General features: G+C 51.6%; 1 protein-coding gene across 5 annotated transcripts in view; it reads right to left on the bottom strand.

Moving 5' to 3' along the window:
• Positions 1–2,247: 2,247 nt before the first annotated feature.
• Positions 2,248–18,512, bottom strand: part of USP35 (ubiquitin specific peptidase 35) — a 25,028-nt gene continuing 8,763 nt past the window's right edge. For 4 of the 5 annotated variants that reach the window (XM_008020267.3, XM_008020264.3, XM_038005424.2 and 1 more), the window contains 9 exons: positions 17,791–17,923; positions 16,115–16,244; positions 15,606–15,707; positions 15,108–15,266; positions 10,594–10,787; positions 8,945–9,038; positions 7,628–7,734; positions 5,880–7,170; positions 2,248–3,311 (listed from right to left, as the gene is read on the bottom strand). In XM_008020267.3, coding sequence (XP_008018458.2) covers positions 3,144–3,311; positions 5,880–7,170; positions 7,628–7,734; positions 8,945–9,038; positions 10,594–10,787; positions 15,108–15,266; positions 15,606–15,707; positions 16,115–16,244; positions 17,791–17,923 — 2,378 coding nt within the window. In that variant the 3' untranslated portion in view covers positions 2,248–3,143. The remainder of the gene's footprint in view (positions 3,312–5,879; positions 7,171–7,627; positions 7,735–8,944; positions 9,039–10,593; positions 10,788–15,107; positions 15,267–15,605; positions 15,708–16,114; positions 16,245–17,790; positions 17,924–18,512) is intronic. The other variant, XM_073019671.1, reaches the window with a different exon arrangement.

The raw sequence follows: 18,512 nt of genomic DNA, 5'->3' as shown, positions 1-18,512 counted from the left end.
AAGCCTTGTGTCTTGGGAACAAAAGGCCTTTGAGCATATGGGTCCAGCCACTCAGAAGTGCCGGGGCCATGCCTTGGTGTTCCAACAAGTGAATGGTAGCAGTGGCAGCGCCTACACTGGGCAGAGTTGGCAGGGTGCTGGTTCACTCTGCCCAGCTCTGAATGTGTGCCTTTAAGGCCCTCTGCAAGGGGCCCCATACAACAGAGCTTTTCACTGGTGCCTTCCCTGTACCCGCAGCAGCCACAAGTGGGCACCAGACTACTGCAGCCTCCCATAAACATGTGAGCATGTTCTCAGTGTGCCATGATGTGAGTGGACCTTGGCTGGAATCTTCAGAGCATGACTGAGGTGTTCAAATCGAATCTCCCAGGAGGCCTCCTTCCAGCTCCTGATTCCGGTAACTACCAAAATCCCTCGGGTGCAAGTGTAGGGGTAGAGATGGAAGGATGAGAGACAAAATTGGCCTTTTGAAAGCAAAGCTCTGGCTCACAAGCCCCAAACTACCAGGTGTGTCTAGCATATCCCTGCCATCCACTCACTACCTCCCCCAACAAAGGAGTCAACTCAGTTGAAAAAACTGGTTCTTTGGCCTATCCATGGGTCAAAGTCCACCTCTCCTGGGGGCCTGGCGAGGACTGAGACCCTGGAAGTAGGGGAATACCTTCCCACCCAGCGCTACTTCACACAAGTCCCCTGCCTGGGGCTCTCCAAGGAGCCTTCTTCACCCACTTCCAGCTCCACTTCTGCAAGGCTGAGTGAGAACAATCAAATGGGGAGATGGTGTCTACTTAGGTCCTTGGTCTGCCTGTCTGTGGAATGGGAGGTTGGATTAGATGCGCTGAGGTCCCATCCACAGCTGGTGCTCAGCTGCTTGAAGAGGAGACTCCCTCTGTAACTTCTTTCTGGGGGATCTGGATGGTCAGGCGTGGGCAGAACCTATCCCCAGTCCCCTTCTAGCTTGACTTTGGTAACTTCTACATTGGAAACCATTAAAGTATGCCCCATTCCTAGGACAAAAGCACAACCATTCTGAATTTACTAGAGCATGGGCTCAGCTCGTCTCCACTCTGGCCCCTTCTGCCATGGGACATCTTGGCCCAGAACCCCCACCCCGTTTCCAGAGCTCTTCCTTCCCCATCTGGGCCTTCATAAAATGCAGGGGAAGTAAGGCTGGCCTCAGGAGCTCTAAAGCCCTTCCATAGGGGTCATCTTCCTGGGATTTGCCCGAGTGCTCTTTGGGGCCTGGGACCACAAGGGGCTGCCTACTGAGGGGGGGGGTCCCCCAGAGATCCAGGCTATCGTGTGATTTCTGGTGGCATGTGTTGTGTATTCGTTGGCTACTTGTGTCTTGAAATCTAGAATTATTTCGTGCAGAATTGTCACTATTTGTCAGGAAGAGAAAATGGGCTAGTGGAAGCCCACTCTTGAGTTCGTCTTGTTACCATTTAAAATTGACATTTAATTTTCAAATCACTGTTGGTGCCTAATCACTTAAGTTATTAATTTATTCTGTTGTATTCTGTTTTTGTTTTTTTTTTTAATTGTAACATATTTATCCGGTGGGTGGGGCAGGAGTGTGTTCAAGTGGGTCATGTTTTTGCTGTGGTGACACATGGTACAGGCCTGGAGCTTGCAGGTCCCTTTCTACTGTGGTGTTGGAGCAGGACAATAAAGTCCACTAGAAATGCACCCTGGAACTAGCTGCTGTGTCCATCTTGTCTTGAGGGGCTTGGCATTGGAACCCGTTCTCACTCCAGTCTGTTCCATTTTTATTGGGTCTTTTACTTGGCTATGAATAAGAACGAATGCTCTCTACCTCAGTCTGTTGTAAAGTGGAAATTATATACTAGCATTTGCCAATCCATCTTTCTTAGGCGTCTAGAGATGGGTTCTGGGCGTGTCTGTCTACTACTTTCACAGGTCACTTAGGTGTGACGTGGGGCCCAAACTCCATGCCTCCATCACAGCCCCTGGGGAAGGAGCTAGGTACAGGCTTGAGAGCTGCCTCCCAGGTGAGTCCTCTCCATGGGCATCACCCCGCCCTCAATAAGTAAGGTAAGTCAGTTCACTCCTTTACTTACACCACATTTCAGTAGAGGGCTTTCAGCTCCCTGTGGCATCTCATATGTCACCGGGGGGCAGGCTGACTCCTCACCTTGCCACCCGTCAGCCTCTCCAGATCCCGTGAGAAAAATCCAGCGGCTATCACAGCCCCTGAGACCAAGGAAGAACGATCTCTTTCTAGGCTTCAGAGAACCTAGTTTTATTTATTTAAGAACATGGGTATCTTCTCTTCGGTTAGAAGGGGGCTACAGCAGTGTCAGGGCACTTCACCCAACCTGCAGGTGGCTGCTCTCACAGCTACAAAGGCCAACTGATCAGAGGAGCCCACTAGCTTCCTCAGAAGAGACCACACTTCATGAGGAACATGGAACACCTCTGCAGTAAAATAAGGACTCTACCTTAACCAGGAGAGGGGGATGCAAGTGGTGGCTTCTCAGGCACTGAGGCAGGCTGGGGCGGAGGGGATGTGGGGGCAAAGGCCTCCTGCTATGAGGAACTAGGCCCACCACCATGCAGTGGTGCTTGGTAAGGGGGCAGTTCTCGGTCTCTGATCCGGGGCCCTGCTGCCTCCCACCTGATCTTTTCAGAAAGGTACAGACAGTGCAGGTACCCCCATATGAGAAACAAGAGGACAGCCAGAGGTACCACTGCCCCCTTCTTTGTGCAAGGCTTGGATCCTGCTGTGCTTTATACTGTAGAGCAGTCAGAAGGAAAATAGTACTTGATGTCAAAACATTAGAGCTGAGGTCCAGCCCTGTTTCCTGAACATCAGCTCTTCCAGCATGGGGAGCCTGCTGGGGAGGGAGGGGGAGGCAAAGACCCGCGTGTGCCCATCTCAGCTGCTTCAAGGTAACCAGGACACTTGGGTGTAAAATCTTAATGGGACTGATCCCCTGTGAGAGGGACTTAGGTCTCACTTCCGTATCTGAGAGTCTCTGTGTATCCTTCATCAGGCTGAGGACTAAGGTGCCATGAGCTGTACCATCAGGCCTACTACAGGACTGAGCCTGCCTCCACAGCCTCCTTCAGGCCCCACCTGGCTCCTGGAGGGAAGGGGTTGGGTTGGCAGCAGGTTCACATCAGAAGACCAGTCTGTGGAAGTCACCACCATTACCACCTGCAGGATTGCAGCCCCCTGGAGAGCCTTCATCCTCATCCTTGTCTTCATCAAAGCCCCTCCCCCAGTGCGGAGATGTGGGGAGTGCAGAGATGTAGGCCGCCCTGCTCCGGGCCTCCTTCTCCTGCTCCTGGGAACACAGATGAGAGGAAACTTAGAATTCCCAACCTGAAGCCAGAGTCTACCCAGCACACCTTTAAGTGGCGTCTCTGGGTCCCCAGGGACTGGACACAGAGGAAGGAATCAGGGCTCCTAGAGACATTGCAGCTCAGTGGTAGGATGCCTGGGGTGGTCACATCACACTACATGGGAACCTGTCTACAGGCCTCGTGATCACGAGGAACGGGCTCTGCCTATGAGAAAACGCATCCTCCTGCCGCCATGAGGTCAGCCTCATGGAGAGCCTATCGCCACCCTGCCTTCATCTGGACAGCATGGCAGAAGCTGTCCCGGAGAACCCGCCTCAGGCCCCTCACTGGGCCACTGCCAGTAAAATAGCACATAGAAGGCTCACGTGGGTAGCATGACACACACACACACACCCCCCCTCCCAGAAGCATCCTCTTCCCCCTCAGACTCAACTGGTCCCTGTGCTCCTCCTTCAGCATACTTATTAAACAACTGCATTGATAACATGATTCTATATCTAGAAAACCTCATCTCAGCCCAGGAGCTTCTTAAGCTGTTAAGCAACTTCAGCAAATCTCAGGATACAAAAACCACTGTGCAAAAATTGCTAGCATTCCTATACACCACCAACAAACAGGGAGCCAAATCATGAACAAACTCCCATTCACAACTGCTACAGAGAGAATAAAATACCTAGGAATACAACAAACAAGGGAAGTGAAGAGAGGACACACATGGAAAAACTCCATGCTCATAGATAGGAAGACTCAATAGCATGAAAATGGCCATAGGGCCCAATGTAACAGATTCAATGCTATTCCCATTAAACTACCATTCACGTGCACAGAATTAGAAAATATTTAAAAATTCATATGGAGCCAAAAAGCCCATATAGCCAAGACCATCCTAAGCAAAAAACAAAACCAGAGGCCTCATGGGCCTCATGCCTACCTGACTTCAAACTATACAAGGCTACAGTAAGCAAAACAGCATAGTACTGGTACAAAAATAGACACACAGACCAATGGAACAGAATACAGAACTCAGAAATAAGACTCCACACCTACAACCATCTTCAACAAACCTGACAAAAGCAAGCAATGGATAAAAGATTCCCTATTTAATTAATGGTGCTGGAAGAACTGGCTGGCCATAGGCAAAATACTGAAACTTGACCCCCTCCCTTACACCTTATACAAAAAAGTCACTGAAGATGGATTAAAGACTTAAATGTAAAACCCAAAACTATTAAACCCCTAGAAGAAAATCTAGGCAATACCATTCAGGGTATAGGCCAAGATTTAATGATGAAAACACCAAAAGCAATTGCAACAAAAGCAAAAATATGACAAATGGGATCTAATTAAACTAAAGAGCTTATACAGAGCACAAGAAACTATCATCAGAGTAAACAGACAACCTACAGAATGAGAGAAAATTTTTGCAAATTACCCATCTGACATAAGTCCGATGTCCAGAGTCTACAAGGAACTTAAATGTCCAAAAAAAAAAACAACCCCATTAAAAAGTGGGCAAAGAATATCATGAACAAACACTTCTCAAAAGACATTCATGTGGCCAACAAACATATGAAAGAAAAACTCCACATCACTGACCATTAGAGAAATGCAAATCAACACCACAATGAGATACCATCTCAAGTAAGCCAGAATAGTGATTATTAAAAAGTCAGGAAACAGATGCTGGTGAGGTTGCAGAGAAATAGGAATGCCTTTACACTGTTGGTGGGAGTGTAAATTAATTCAGCCATCATGGAAGACAGTGTGGCCAATTCCTCAAAGACCTAGAGGCAGAAATACCATTTGACCCAGCAATCCCATTACTGGGTATACACCCCAAGGAATATAAGTCATTCTAATATAAAGACACATGAACATGTATGTTCACTGCAGCACATTTCACAATAGCAAAAACATAGAATCAACCCAAATGCCCATCAATGATAGACTGGATAAAGACAATGTGGCACATATACACCATGGAATACTGTGCAGCCATAAAAAGGAATGAGATCATGTCCTTTGCAGGGACATGGATGGAGCTGGAAGCCATTATCCTCAGCAAATTAACACAGGAACAGAAAACCAAATACCGCATGCTCTTGTAAGTGGGAGCTGAACAATGAGAAGACATGGACACCTGCTGGGGGTAGGAGGGGAACAACACCCACGAGGGCCTGCTGGGGGTGGCACGGGAGGGAGGGCTTCAGGAAGAATAGCTAACAGATACAGGGCTTAATACTTAGGTGATGGGTTGATCTGTGCATCTAACCACCATGGCACACCTTTAAGTAACAAATCTGCACATTCTGCACATGTACCCTGGGACTTAAAGAAAAAATAAACCTGTGTCATTCATTATTCAGTGCCTGTTACTTTGAAGTAAGGGGTTAGGTCTGTCTGGGCCACCAGTATATGCCCAGCACTGAGCAATGGATGAATGGGATTTAAAAAAAAGACTTAGAGGGGAAATGACTTATCTAAGCCAGTGATGGGACTGAACTCCCTCCACCAGGAGATCAGATCAAAGGCCCCATGGCTCAGCTCACCTGTAGGTAAAGGATGTTGTCTTTGGAAATGGCTTCCATCAAGTCCTTGTGCAGGGTGGGCTCTGTCCGGACTCTAGAAGAGCCCGACTCAGCCTCGGGCCCTTCCCTGGGCCGCTGCCGGTAAAAGAGCACATAGGCTGTGTCCTTGGGGAAGAAGGAGGTGACGTTGCTGACAGATTCGAAGGAAGAGAAGGACACCCTAGTGTCATTGAACAGGTACCACTGGTTCTCGGGCTCTGGCCTATCGGCAGTTCCCAGAGAAGGGGCAGGGCGGGCAGCGCCCTCGCGGGCATAGCAGTAGTAGTGACCACTCTCCGAAGACACTCCAGAGTGTACCACAACGCTGCAGAGGTCATAGGCCTGGCCCCGGCCACCAGCCAGTGGTAGGCGGAGCAGCAGGGGGATGGAGACATCATCCAGGATCTTGCGGCGCCGCATGGTGCGCAGGTCAAAGGAGAAGCGCAGCAGTGTGAGGATGAGGTAGCGCGGCCCTTGGCTCAGCTCCACCACCTTCTCGGCATCCTGCAAGGAGGCACACGACTCGCAGTAGTAGCGGTTTTCTGCTGTCAGCTTCTCAGGGGACAGGAAGTAGTTGACCAGGTCCAGGACAGAGCGGGAGCCCTCAGAGCCACACATCTGCTCCCCGGAGGGGATGGCAGCATCCACGTGGCTCCCCGCTCCCAGGCTGTCTTCTTCCTTTTCCTGCTCAGCCTCCTTTTCTGTCTCCTTCTCCACCTTCTCTTCCACCTCCTCCTCTTTCTCCCTCTCTTCCTCCCCTCTGGTGCTTTCCTCCTCCTCCTCCCCCGCTTCTTCCTTCTCCGTTCCCTCCTCCTTCCCTTCTTCATCCCTCTCTACCTTTTCCTCCTGACTGCTCTGCCCACCAGCTTCCTTGGAGTCCAGGCCTTCAATGTCCAGGCTGGTGGGAGGGGTGTCCCCTGTGATGCAGTGTTTCCTTTGCCTCCGAGGACCCACCCTGCCTGGCCCCTGTGCACTGGCTGTTGGGAGCAACTCCTGGGCTGTGATGTCTCCTGGAGGGCGCATCACAGAGCCCAGGCGGCGGCGGCGACAGCGCTCAGGAGGAGGAAAGGCGAGAGAGAGGTCCGTGAAGGCCTCCTCCCGGGAGGAGATGTTGAGGCAGCAGAGACAGCAGATTCGAGTCACTATCTTGCCTCCAAACATTTTCTCCACAGAGGTTGAACTTGGGGCCGGCGGCTCCTCGGGCAGGGAGGGCGAGCTGGACTGCTTGAGTTTCTGGCAGATCCTTGTGCCTGTTTTCTCCTCTTCGTGCAGCCTGGGGCAGGGAGCAGAGTCTCTGTATGTACATGTGGGTCCCCTTCCAGGGCATTCAGCTTATCCATGCCCATCTATCTTCCCCAACAGCCACACACACGTACCAAACGCTCACACATCCACATATGTGCTCACACAGCACGCTTGCTAGACTCACCCACACACCCTACATAAAGACTTGCTGGAGCTATGTAACGTGCTTCCATAGCAGTGACAAAGATGCACGGCCCAGTGTGCAGATGTACACGATGACCTCCCAGAGGTCACTTCCGTTCAGCATCTACCAAATCTCCCTCACACTCAGTCCCTGCCCTTCCAGCACACCCCTTCTCCAAGCCCTCCACATGTTCAAGGCAGCACACTTCTTCCCCGGAAGCCGCAACACAGCTCAGAGGTACTGGGCTTGCTCCCAGGGACCTTCTAGACCTGCAGCCTTCGCGTGGCCCTGGCCCCCTTACCGATCCAGCAGGTACTTCAGATACTCCGAGCAGTCCTGCTGGGTGCCAGGGCTGAACCAGGGCGTCCAGGATGCAGAAAGGAAGTTCTCTGGGGAAATGGCAGGCCGCTAGGACAGGACAGGTGAAAGGTAGGGTCAGGAGCAGGAGGCCACTCACCAGCCAGCTCTGCACAGGTTAGGCCTGACGGTCTACCTCATAACCTCGGCCTCAAACTTCCCGGCCTCCTCCATGAAGTCCTCCCCACTTTCTATTGTCCCCGACCCATCCCAGCCCACATGTCCATGCCTCTGAGCAGGGCATGGGGATCACAGAGATGAACGAGCCTCTAGGAATCTGCTCTCCCTGGTACACCTCAGACATTCTCTCCCTGCCTCCGCTCACTGCCATTCTCTCCCGTCAAGATGAGTCCCAGATACAGCACCGCCTCTTCCATGTGGTCTTCCCAACCCTCCCTCACTGACCTTTCCCTTCCCTCCATGAGCCAGGGAGGGATTACTCATCTCTGTGCCCCCACACGGAGCTTTGTATAATCCCTGGCCAAGGGCTTTGGGCTCCATGAGGGCAGAGATGGTGTTTGTTCTGTTCACCTCTGTACTCTCAACAGCTCTCAGGCTGCCTAGTCATGTGGGTACTCAAAAATGACAGCAGAATGAAGCAACATGCTGTGGTGTGACTGTGTCCTCCAAAAAGCATGTGTTGGAAACATAGTCCCCAAAGAAGCAGTGTTGAGAGGTGGGACCTTCAAGAGGGGAGGAGGTCCTGAGCACTCTGCCCTCATGAATGTATTAATTCCCTATCACAGGCCATCTGCTTTCCCCAGCGGTGCACACTGAGACAGGAGCAAGTTCCTGATAAAAGGATGAGTTCACCCCGCTTTCCCTTCTCATGCATGCTCTCACACCGTGATGCCTTCCACCACATTGTAATGCAGCAAGAAGGCCCTCACCAGACACAGCCCCTCGATCTTGGGCCTCCCAGCTTCCAAAACTGAGAAATAAATTTCTTCATAAATCACCAAGTCTCAAGTATTTGGTTATAGCAGCATAAGATGGACTACGGCAACACCATAATGCGATGGACTGAATTGCTGAAGGCGGAAGATTGGGCAGCACAACACGGGACAGGGCTCAAGGGGGCCCTCCTCCTGCCCCAGGGGGGCACTAAATTAGCTCCATATGCCAGGCCCACTGGGGGCTCAGCTACTGACATGGGAGATGACAGCCAGATGCAGGCAGGTCCTGGGGAAGGGAAAGGTGTCCGTGTCAGGGCCTGACCAGAGCTGCCTCTCCACCCCGTTCTGACTCCCCCTACACTCACCTGGCTGTGCTCTAGGAAGCCAAAGAGCCACTGCAGCTTGGTCATCAGCGGCTGTGAGTTGTTCTCAGTCAAGCGGAGCACACAGTGTCTGAAGCTTCAAAACAAAGCAGGGGCACCCAAGGTAAGCTGTGGGCCCCCAAGGAGTCTCTAGTCATGCATGTCACAGGCAGCCCAGAGCCTCCAGGCCAAAGGCAGAACAGATATTTCTACCCCAGGATGGAGCCAGAGGCCAGGGACTGGGAAGGAAGAGCAGGCGAACAACTCAGGCTGGGGTATCTGAGGTCAGGAACACAACAATAGACATGTTTTGGACAATGAAGGGTACAAAGGTGACCCTTGTAGCCCCTTCCAGCTCTGAGACCTCATAACTTCATGACTCAAAGATTCAAATGTCCTAAGGTCCTGTGGTTCCAGGGTTCTAGGGCTGGGACATGCCACAGGATCCGCGCCAATATCATCCCAGCCGCAGCAGCCCCTCGCACTCCCTTCTTAGCTGCTTCCCTGGGGAAAGACATTTATCCACCTCCAGAGCAGCAGGCCCTGCTCTGACCTGGGCCCTCCAATCGACTCCTACAGTTCCTATGAGGGCCCTGGGCCCTGCCCCTAGAGCCACCTCAAGCTGTTCCCCTGCCTTCCAATGAGGGAGACAGAGGTCAATGTGAGGAATATGCTGAAAGAAGAGGACCCTGTGGGGATGGGTGGACTGGCTCCTAGTGGGAAGGGTCTGATCCTATAGGAGACAGCTCCCCTCCCTACACGAACATTCTCTGGAACAAGCCAATTCCCAGGCTGCAGCTTATTTCTTGATCTCACAAGCAGCTCCGGGCAGATTGCCCATGCACTCTCCAAACTCGGCCCACTGCACGGAAGAGCCCTAGGCAAAGTGTGGGCCACCTGGCTGGTCTCAGTCCAAGGTAAGGTCAGAAGTTGAATGAGCACTTAGAAACATACATAGCATTTTAGCATCACAACGACCATACAAGCATGTGACCGTTTTTCTAGTAAGTCATTTTGTTATATTTTACCAAAGTAATATTCTGCAGCAGACTGGAATTTAGAAAAGAAAAACAAAACTAGTCCTTCACCAGGCATTTTGAGAAGAATGTGCAGCAGCCTTGGAGATCAGCTCCAATCTCCTCCCACTGAACTGACGCTCAGAGAAAAGAAACTGACTTGAGGACATATGATAAGCCAGAATCAAAGTTCACTGAATCAAAGCTGAAACTTTGATCTTTTAAGTAAGCCATAGGTAGATAGGTGGCCATAGACTATAAAGATTGTGTTGGTTTCATTTTAAAAGAGAGATGTCTAATACCAGGATGGGTGGGAGTTCTACTCTGGAAGACCAAATCCACCCCCATGGACTCCAGGAGAAGAGTCAGTGATGTCAGCCAGCCCAGAGCAGACCCCTTTCCCAGTGCTGCCCAGCCCCTGAAGCCCCTTCTTCAGTTCCCATTCAGTCCTGACCTACTGCCTTGGCAATGGCCTGAGGCTCTCAGTCCCCACAGACCTCAGGGAATCATGCCGGCAATGCAAAGCAAGGCCCACCCTCTCCAACCCCTGCCCGCCCCCCCCACCTTTCCACCTGTCATCAGGGAGCCCAGAGGAGAGAAGCAAGGGCAGACAGGGAATTCCAAAGCAGCACCTACTCAGATGCCATGAACAAGGCCTGAAGGATGCTGTTGACGTAGCACGTGTTGCCCAGGTTGATGAGACCAATCTTGCCTGTGTCTGACTTGGCCATGAGCCGGGGATAGAAACCTGCCAGCTCGCTCTTCTGCGAAGTCCAGGCATCCTGCCCTAGCAGCTGCTTGATGCGGTCCTCATTGGGAACATGGAGGTCCTGAGGAGGGAATAAGCGGGCAGGCAGGATGGTAGGCACCAGGGTCAGCTCAAAAAAATATCACCACTTCTGGGAGGCCTTCTCAGATACAGCCAACCCCGTGACCTCCCAGGCACACACCCCCACCCCGCCCCACAGATGTTCTGGGGTGTGTGTGAACAGTCCCCTGCTTCCAAACCCCTTCAGTTGACATATGGGCTGCCTCCATGGTCTTTCAGGTCATGACTGCCTTAAGGTGGCATAATTCCCATTTTATAGATGGAAAAAATGAAGATTCAGACAGAAAATAATAGTCCAGGATGACTGTCAGTAAGTGAAGAATACGCATGTTCTTAAAAGAGCTCAGGCAATGCCAACCCTGGCCCACAGGCCAAACCCAGTGATGTCAGGATGCCAATGCCAGCCCCGACTCTGGTCCGCACTAGCTGTCTGGTGGTGGTGAGGCTCTCTGATTCAGTTTCCTCATCTGTCAAGTGAGGATACGCCTACCTTGTGTCAGTTTGGCATCCTACATTTTCATGGTGCGGGCACACAATGATGTGCCCATTTCCACCTTTTACTTTTAGATTTGCGGAATCAGCTTTCAAGAGAAGAGTCACCTCCCCACAACCTGACCCCACAGTCAGGACAGTGGGCACATCCCTGGGGTCTGAGGTATGCGTCTTGGTCCTCAGCATGTTTCCCACTCATTATCTGTGTCACATCAAATAGCTGCACCTAAGAATACCACCGAGCACTAGTTCTAATGATGCTAGAGGTATCTTCCAAAGAGCAACATCAAGCACCGCGTCCTGCTACTTAGATTTCAGCAACATTCCTAACGGTTCCCCTAGCCCTGATCTTATTTCCAGATCCTGGCCACAAGACCTTAGATTTGTCCAAGGCTCACAGAGCTTCAAAACAGCTCAGCATCCAAAGCCCTCGTCTTCCCAGTGCACATCCTGTGGCTCCCACAAAAGGTCTTGCTCACCCAGTGGGGTTTAACACTTTTGCTCATTCACCTCCCAAGATCATTTATCGGATAATTTATCAGAGCAGTCACTTCTCACAGATGATTAAAAACACACACACATACCAAGGAGATGCCAGCAGGGAAACAGATAAGATACAGGCTCAGTATCTTCTTCGTCCCTTCCTTTTTGTTTTCATGATGCCCTATCTACCCCTACTTGTCTGCCCCCCTACCCCACAACATGAACAAATGGAGGCAAAAAGGCAGACAGAACCCCCACACATCCGTGCACACACACAGAAGATGCAAAAATATCCATGCTAGGAACAAAATCAAATGCCATTATTCCCAAAGAAGGTAACTTTATACTCAAGAAAATAAAAACTTCAAAATCACTTAAGAACCTAATAATGTTACTAGAAACTGACATGTGATGGCTCCCTTGGCAAGTACCACAGCTCCCAGAGAAACTGCCACAACCTGATACATCTGCCTAAGTCAGAGAACTTTCCAGAGCTTATTTACAAAGGTATATGTACAAAAGGATGTACTCATAGAACCCATGCAAAATAATTTTATAAGCAGTAAAATCCTATAATTTGCTGCCTCGCCTCTCAAACTGGCTCGTACAAAGGAGTGTTCAAAGCCACAGAACAAATGTGAAGCCATCTTTTCTAACATTCAAAGAAAAACATGGAATATTAAAACATGTTTATAATTACAACATATATACTTGAGTCTTTGAGAGAAAGTGAGGTTGTAGAGAAACTCAGAGCTCATATCAGGCTGCTTTGGGTGAGTTCCCCTCTCTGACATCAAGTGCTTGGATGGAAACGTTCAAGAAGCCCAGATCTAGCCGAGTGGCTCAACCTAGTTTTCAAGGCACTGCTCTGCTGGTTTTTCTCATCTCCCTTCCCCTCACACATTACCACCAAACTAACCTCACACGTTCCCACTTCCATGCCTCTCCCTCCGATGCATCCACAGTGTCCTTTTCTAGTCCCCATCCAGCAAGATCAAACTCCTGTATCCCCTCTCTATGAAGCTTTCCAGGATCTTCTCAAGGCACAGGGTCCTTGAGAAGGACTGTATCTGTATCATCTTACAAAGCCTAACTCCCTGCCCCTACTGGTACAGGTATGTGCAGACTCCCCTCGTCCCCTGGATCAGACAATCCATCAGCCCCTGCTGTACAAAGCCTGCATCTCACTCATCATGGGTTTTCCTCAGTGCCCAGGGCAGGGTCCCTCCTCTCTGCCTGCACCTTCATTACAGCATTCTCCACACTACCGTCCTGCTCGAACAATATCCCACTCATTCGCTCACAGACATCTACTAGGCACAAAGATCAAAAGGACAGGGTTCCTGCCCACAGCAGCTCACAATCTAGCAGGAAACAGACCCAGCCACAGCATCTCCAAGTTTTCCTCCTACCTCCCTTTCCATGTAGAAACCCTTGGGTAACACACCTGACACAGCAAGGTCCGCTTATCCGCCTCCACTGTCAGGGCTCATGGCCGATCGTGGCAGCCCCTTCCACTGGAGGTCAGCTTTGATTATCAAAAGTTCTTTCTCGTGTCTAGTTTGAAAAACTGAGAAGATCTAAGTAAATAGCAGAAGTTTTGTTTATTGCATCTACCAACTGTCATTCATGCAGGATTGTTCCTTTGTTTTATAATTTTTGGACTACAAACTCATTTTCAGTAGAACTTTACCTTTATGGCTTGATTTATGTCTTTCTACCAGGTTACCCATGGGTACTACAAGTTTATGACTACTTTTAATGTGGGGAAGGGCCACAACCCCCAAAATGATATTAATTTGAACCCCTAAATCCACATGAGAGCAGGCCACTGATTACATTTTTCCCCTAATCCAGAGCCCAGAACAAGCCAGAAAAGTTCCCCTGATGTCTGTTTAAAACCACGTGCATATTTTTCCCCAGACCATTCTTTTGCTAATGGTAAAACCTTTCTTGGGTCCTGGCTTTTAGTGGCCTTCTTAGTGCTAACTCCCTACTGGGGATAGGCCCTAAGTCTCACCTCCTGTCCCTACCAACTCAAGCCCTTTTGTGACTGAGATTGGCCATCTCACCCACGCGCTTGCCTCACCCCAGAGGAAGAGCCTCGTTTCTCACCTACCACTCTGGAATTCAGTTCTCTCTTCCTTTTTGGCCCCTGGGGACTCCCCCTTACTTTCTTGCAAGTTCAGCTATGTACTTAAAGTGATGTTTGTTATATTTTAACAAGCATTTCTAGCTGTTTTGTAGCAGGACCCTTTTCAGTTTATCTCATCTGCTGTGCTGCAGATGTGAAAGTCAAATCAAGGGTTCTGCAAGGGCCACCTACCTAGACCCCTTCGCCCCGCCCAACCTGCCTTCTCTATCAGGCAATGGGGAAGGGCTCTGCCGTCCAGACTCCAGCTACATGTCTCACTACCTCCGTGACTTTGCACAAGTCACCAAACCTGCAAGTCTCCCTTTCCTCATCTATGAGACTGAAATGAACCATATCTTCTTTGTAGGTTTCTTGCGAGCATCAGAAGACATAACATACAGGAAAACACTGTCATGTGTAGCAGTAGCCACAGATGTCAGTCATTGTCAGATCCTAGCAACCTGTCAAGCCCAGCTTAATGAGGCCTCATCTGTCTTCTGTAACTGGAGATCTTTCCTTCCTCTGGTTTCTCGCTGCTCTCAAGCCAAACCTTGTAGACATTTTCAAAAGCTGCTCCGACCAGAGTTTCTTGTATCCAAGTCTGTCACCCTCACTAGGCTGCGATCCCCTCAATGGAGGAGACTCCGTTTGCTTCACGCCCGCGCCCCCAGTTCCCAGCCTGGGCTTGGTGCAGAGCAGGACATCAGTAAAGTCATGTGAACAACTGTAAATTATCCCTGGTCTGGAGTGCTCACAGTCTGGCAAGGGAGGCAGACAGTGACAACATGTGACAGCGGGATGTACCAAGACTGTGGGAGCCCAGCAAGGCCCTGGTCCAGCCTGGTGGAGGGCAGCGGAGTACCGACAGTGATCAGGGAAGGCATCCTGAGGGAAGTAACACTAGAACAGAGACTTACAAGGTAAGTAGGAGCTGTCCAGGCAGAGCAGAGAAAGAGAAAGTGTTTTAATGTCCACACTACAGTGACAGAGAAGGGTTTACGGTTAGAGAGCACCGTGCGTGCAAAAGCTCAGAGCAGCCATAAGGCAGCCCGGGCACTTGGGGAACGTGAGTGGCTCAGTGTGCTCGAGGCACATGATGGACCTGGGGAGGTGACGGGGACTGCCACCAAGCTGTGGTATGGCCCACAGGAAGGCCCACACTGGCACCTTTGTCAGAGTGGGGCGAGGCCCAAGTAGGGGACCGTCACTCACCTTGATGGCCTCCATGACAGGCTCATACAGATCCGGGAAGCCCGGGAACCGGAACACCATGCAGTGGACCAGCTCTGACAGCTGCTCCAGGCAGCTGGTCCCCGAGTTCGAGTCCTCCTTGACCAGAGAGGCCACCATGCGGGGGATGTGAGGGAGGAGCTGTGGGAGCAGAGCTGGGTCAGGCTCAGCACCAACCCGCCCACCTGAGACACGGGGCTGCGGTCCCTGCTGACAGCACGCAGCACTCTCTGAGGTAGGGAGGCTTGCCCACCTGACCACTGTGCCCTGACCCAGATGGGGCTCTCAACTCTGCAGGTAGGTGACTCCTTTTCCCAGACATATGATCTAAGACACCCTGCCTCACTTTCTTCATCTGCAAAATAGGATGACTACTCCTCTCCTCACAGCCAAAGGGAGGCCAGAGCCCACGCCTCAGCTGTTTGGCCTCAGCCAAGTGACCTGCACCAAGAGCCCAGGGGCAGCAGGCAGGGCCCTTACCAGATGGAAGGCTTCGTGGGAGTGCTGGAAGGTCAGGAGCATGTACTTGAGCACAGACAGGGCAGCTCCCCGGACGATGGGGTACAGCAGCTTAGAGAAAACCTAGAAGAGAGGCCCTGGTCAGGAGTCCCCAGGCCCGAGCTGCCAAGGCCAAGTGCAGTCACAGGCCTGAGAGGGGGCTCAGAGACACCCTAGAGTTCAAACCCACGCAGAGGGATAAACACTGAGGTGCTCACAGACCCAGATGGACAGACAGATGGCAAGATGGACAGCAAGATAGATTTCTGAGGAATGCATGGAGAGACCAAAAGTCAGACACACATACTTGGATGAGCAGTCAGGGAAACTAATGGGGAGAATCTGAGGCCCAGAGAGGGGCAGTGAATTCACCCAGGTCACACTGCGAGCTTGGTGGGGAGGCCCGATGCTCTGCCCTCCGAGACCTGCACCGCCCCTGGCAAGAGCCTAGTGCAAAAGGCTGTAAGTCTGGGCTAGGACGGGGCACCAACCTTCTCAATTTTGGTGAGCGAAACCTCGATCAAGATGCTGAACTTCTTAACAGCAGCCAGGCCCTTCAGCAGTGCAATGATCCACTTGTCAATGTTCTTCCCCAGGGGCCAGGACACCCAGTCAATCATCCTGGTGAGGGGAGTGACAGTGACACAGGGACGAGGGACACTCAAAATGCTGGCGTGAGGACAGCCCAGGGGCCAGCCGTAATGTCCTGCATTCCCACATGGACTCACGCGTGGAACGGGCAGCCCCGGGGTCTGTGGTCTGAACCACACACGGCTGGGAAAAGCATGAGCTCAGCACAGCCACCTGCCAGACACTGAGGCTCCCAGCCCATCAGGAAGGGAGCCAGGCCCTCTCGGCACCCCAAGCCTCGCCCCTCCACGCTGGTTGCAGTGCCAGAACAAGGCTTTCAGCTGCTTCTGCCCGGAAGGGCAGTGCTCCTGGGCCAGAAGCTCTGGTTTCCAGAAGCAAGCTCTTGCTGTGTGACCCAGAGCAAGCCACTTCCCTGCTCTGGGCCTCAGTTTCTTCCTCTGTAAAATGGGGATAATACCTCCCTCAGAGGGTTCTTGTATGGATTAAAGGAGATAACAGCAGCTAACACTTAGGTCGTATTCACCATTGAGCAGGATATTCCATCAGTTTTACATGTATCAGCCCCTCTGGACCCCACAACACAGCCTGCCTGTGCGGGCTGAGCACACAGCTGCCATGCTGTCAGTGCTCAGGAAAACAGCCTAGACTCAGCGGACTGTGCTAGAAAGAGACAGAACCGTGACAGCAAAGTCACAACAATGATGATAACGGCGGCTCCCACCGCACAGTTCTAGGCACATTACGTGTATTATCTTGTTTTACTCAGTTTAATCCTCACAACAACCCTAGATGATGGGTTTGGTTATACTCCATTTTACAGTTGAGGAAACTCAAACAGAGAGGTTGAGTAACTTGTCCAAAGTCACACAGGCAAGAAGTGGTAGAGGCGGGATTTGACCTCTAGCAACTTACCTTGAGAGCCCACACTCTTACCCACTAAAGGCAAGGAATCCAGGAAGGCCCTACGGAGACGGTGGATCTGCACACGGGATGGAAAGAATGGCAGAGGGAGGCATGCCAGGTGGACGGGGTCTGCATAGGCAAAGGCCTGCAGGGAGGAGGGGAGGCGGCATATTCTGGGACAACTGGACAGGCAGGTACGTCTAGATCACAGGGAGGAGGACGTTCAGATGAGGTGGGGGATATGCAAGGACTCTGTGAGCTGAATAGCACCCAAACTCTGCTTCTCATGTCTGCCCCACTCAGAAAGCACCTCATGAAGCACTCTCAACTTCTTACCCAACCCCAAGGATGCCTGACAGCTTCTTATGCCACCACCCACCTCTGCTTTTACAGAGGGGGAAACTGAGGCTGAAAGCTCATTGGCATGTCCAGGGTCACACTGCTGGTACCTGGCCTGACAGCAACACTAGGGCAGGCTCTCTGTGTTCCCCACATCCAGCCCCAGGCAAGTCATAGAGCAGGGCTCAAGAAAGGATGGATGATGGAACACGCATGAGGCCCTGGGCCCTCTGACTCCAAATCTAGCCCAGTGTCCCACCCAGGAGAAGGGGCTTCTGAGAGGAAGAGAGGGAGGGGCCCCAGCCCTGACCATGGCTCAGCCTCAGCATCCCACCTGCTGATGGCAGTCAGCATCTGCGAGTCCGTCACACTGTCATCATTGCTGAGGTTCCGGACAACACCATCCATGAGCTCCAATGGGAGGTGCTGGACCACGCTGGCCAAGGCACTAGATGGTGGCTCCTCCTCTGGAACAGGGGACAGAGCTGAGCTCAGCAGGGAGGCAGGCCTCCTCCCTTCCCCCAGCACACCATGCCCTGCAGCAGCCAACGAACCAGGCTGGGCCTCTGCGAAGAGCACAGCAAAGGCCACCTCCTCTCCTATAGCAAGCAAAGTCTCTGGTTCCACCTAAACTCACTCAACAGACCTTCACTAGCACAGCCTTGAGGCTATTCCTGTGCTGGGCACAGACAAGCACTGATCAACAGTGGGTGTAAGGGCAAGGCCTTTAGAAGGGGAAACGCTCGGGCTAGAGAAGGTGGGAGGGCTGTGTGGACTGGAGAAAGGAGATACTCCAAGTGGAGCCGCACAGAGCCCTAGATGAGAAAGAGCATTTCCTTCTCGAAGTCTACTGTCCTCAGTTCTTCACCCAGCCGGGTGCATTCCCTTCCCTTCCCTTCCCCTGGAGAGCCTCATTATCAGGGAAGGCACACATCTGCTTTCACTCACTTGCATTGTAGTCTAAGTTCCACGGTTGTCAATGGAGAATCAAGATTTTACGTTTCCGAGTCTGCACAGCAGACTCCATCACCTCTCCAGACCCTCACCTCTGCCTGC

Source organism: Chlorocebus sabaeus, chromosome 1 (genome assembly GCF_047675955.1).
Source record: "Chlorocebus sabaeus isolate Y175 chromosome 1, mChlSab1.0.hap1, whole genome shotgun sequence".
Taxonomy (NCBI): Eukaryota; Metazoa; Chordata; class Mammalia; order Primates; family Cercopithecidae; genus Chlorocebus; species Chlorocebus sabaeus.
The sequence above is the reverse complement of the archived record's forward strand: the minus strand, read 5'-3'. Positions and strand labels throughout refer to the sequence as shown.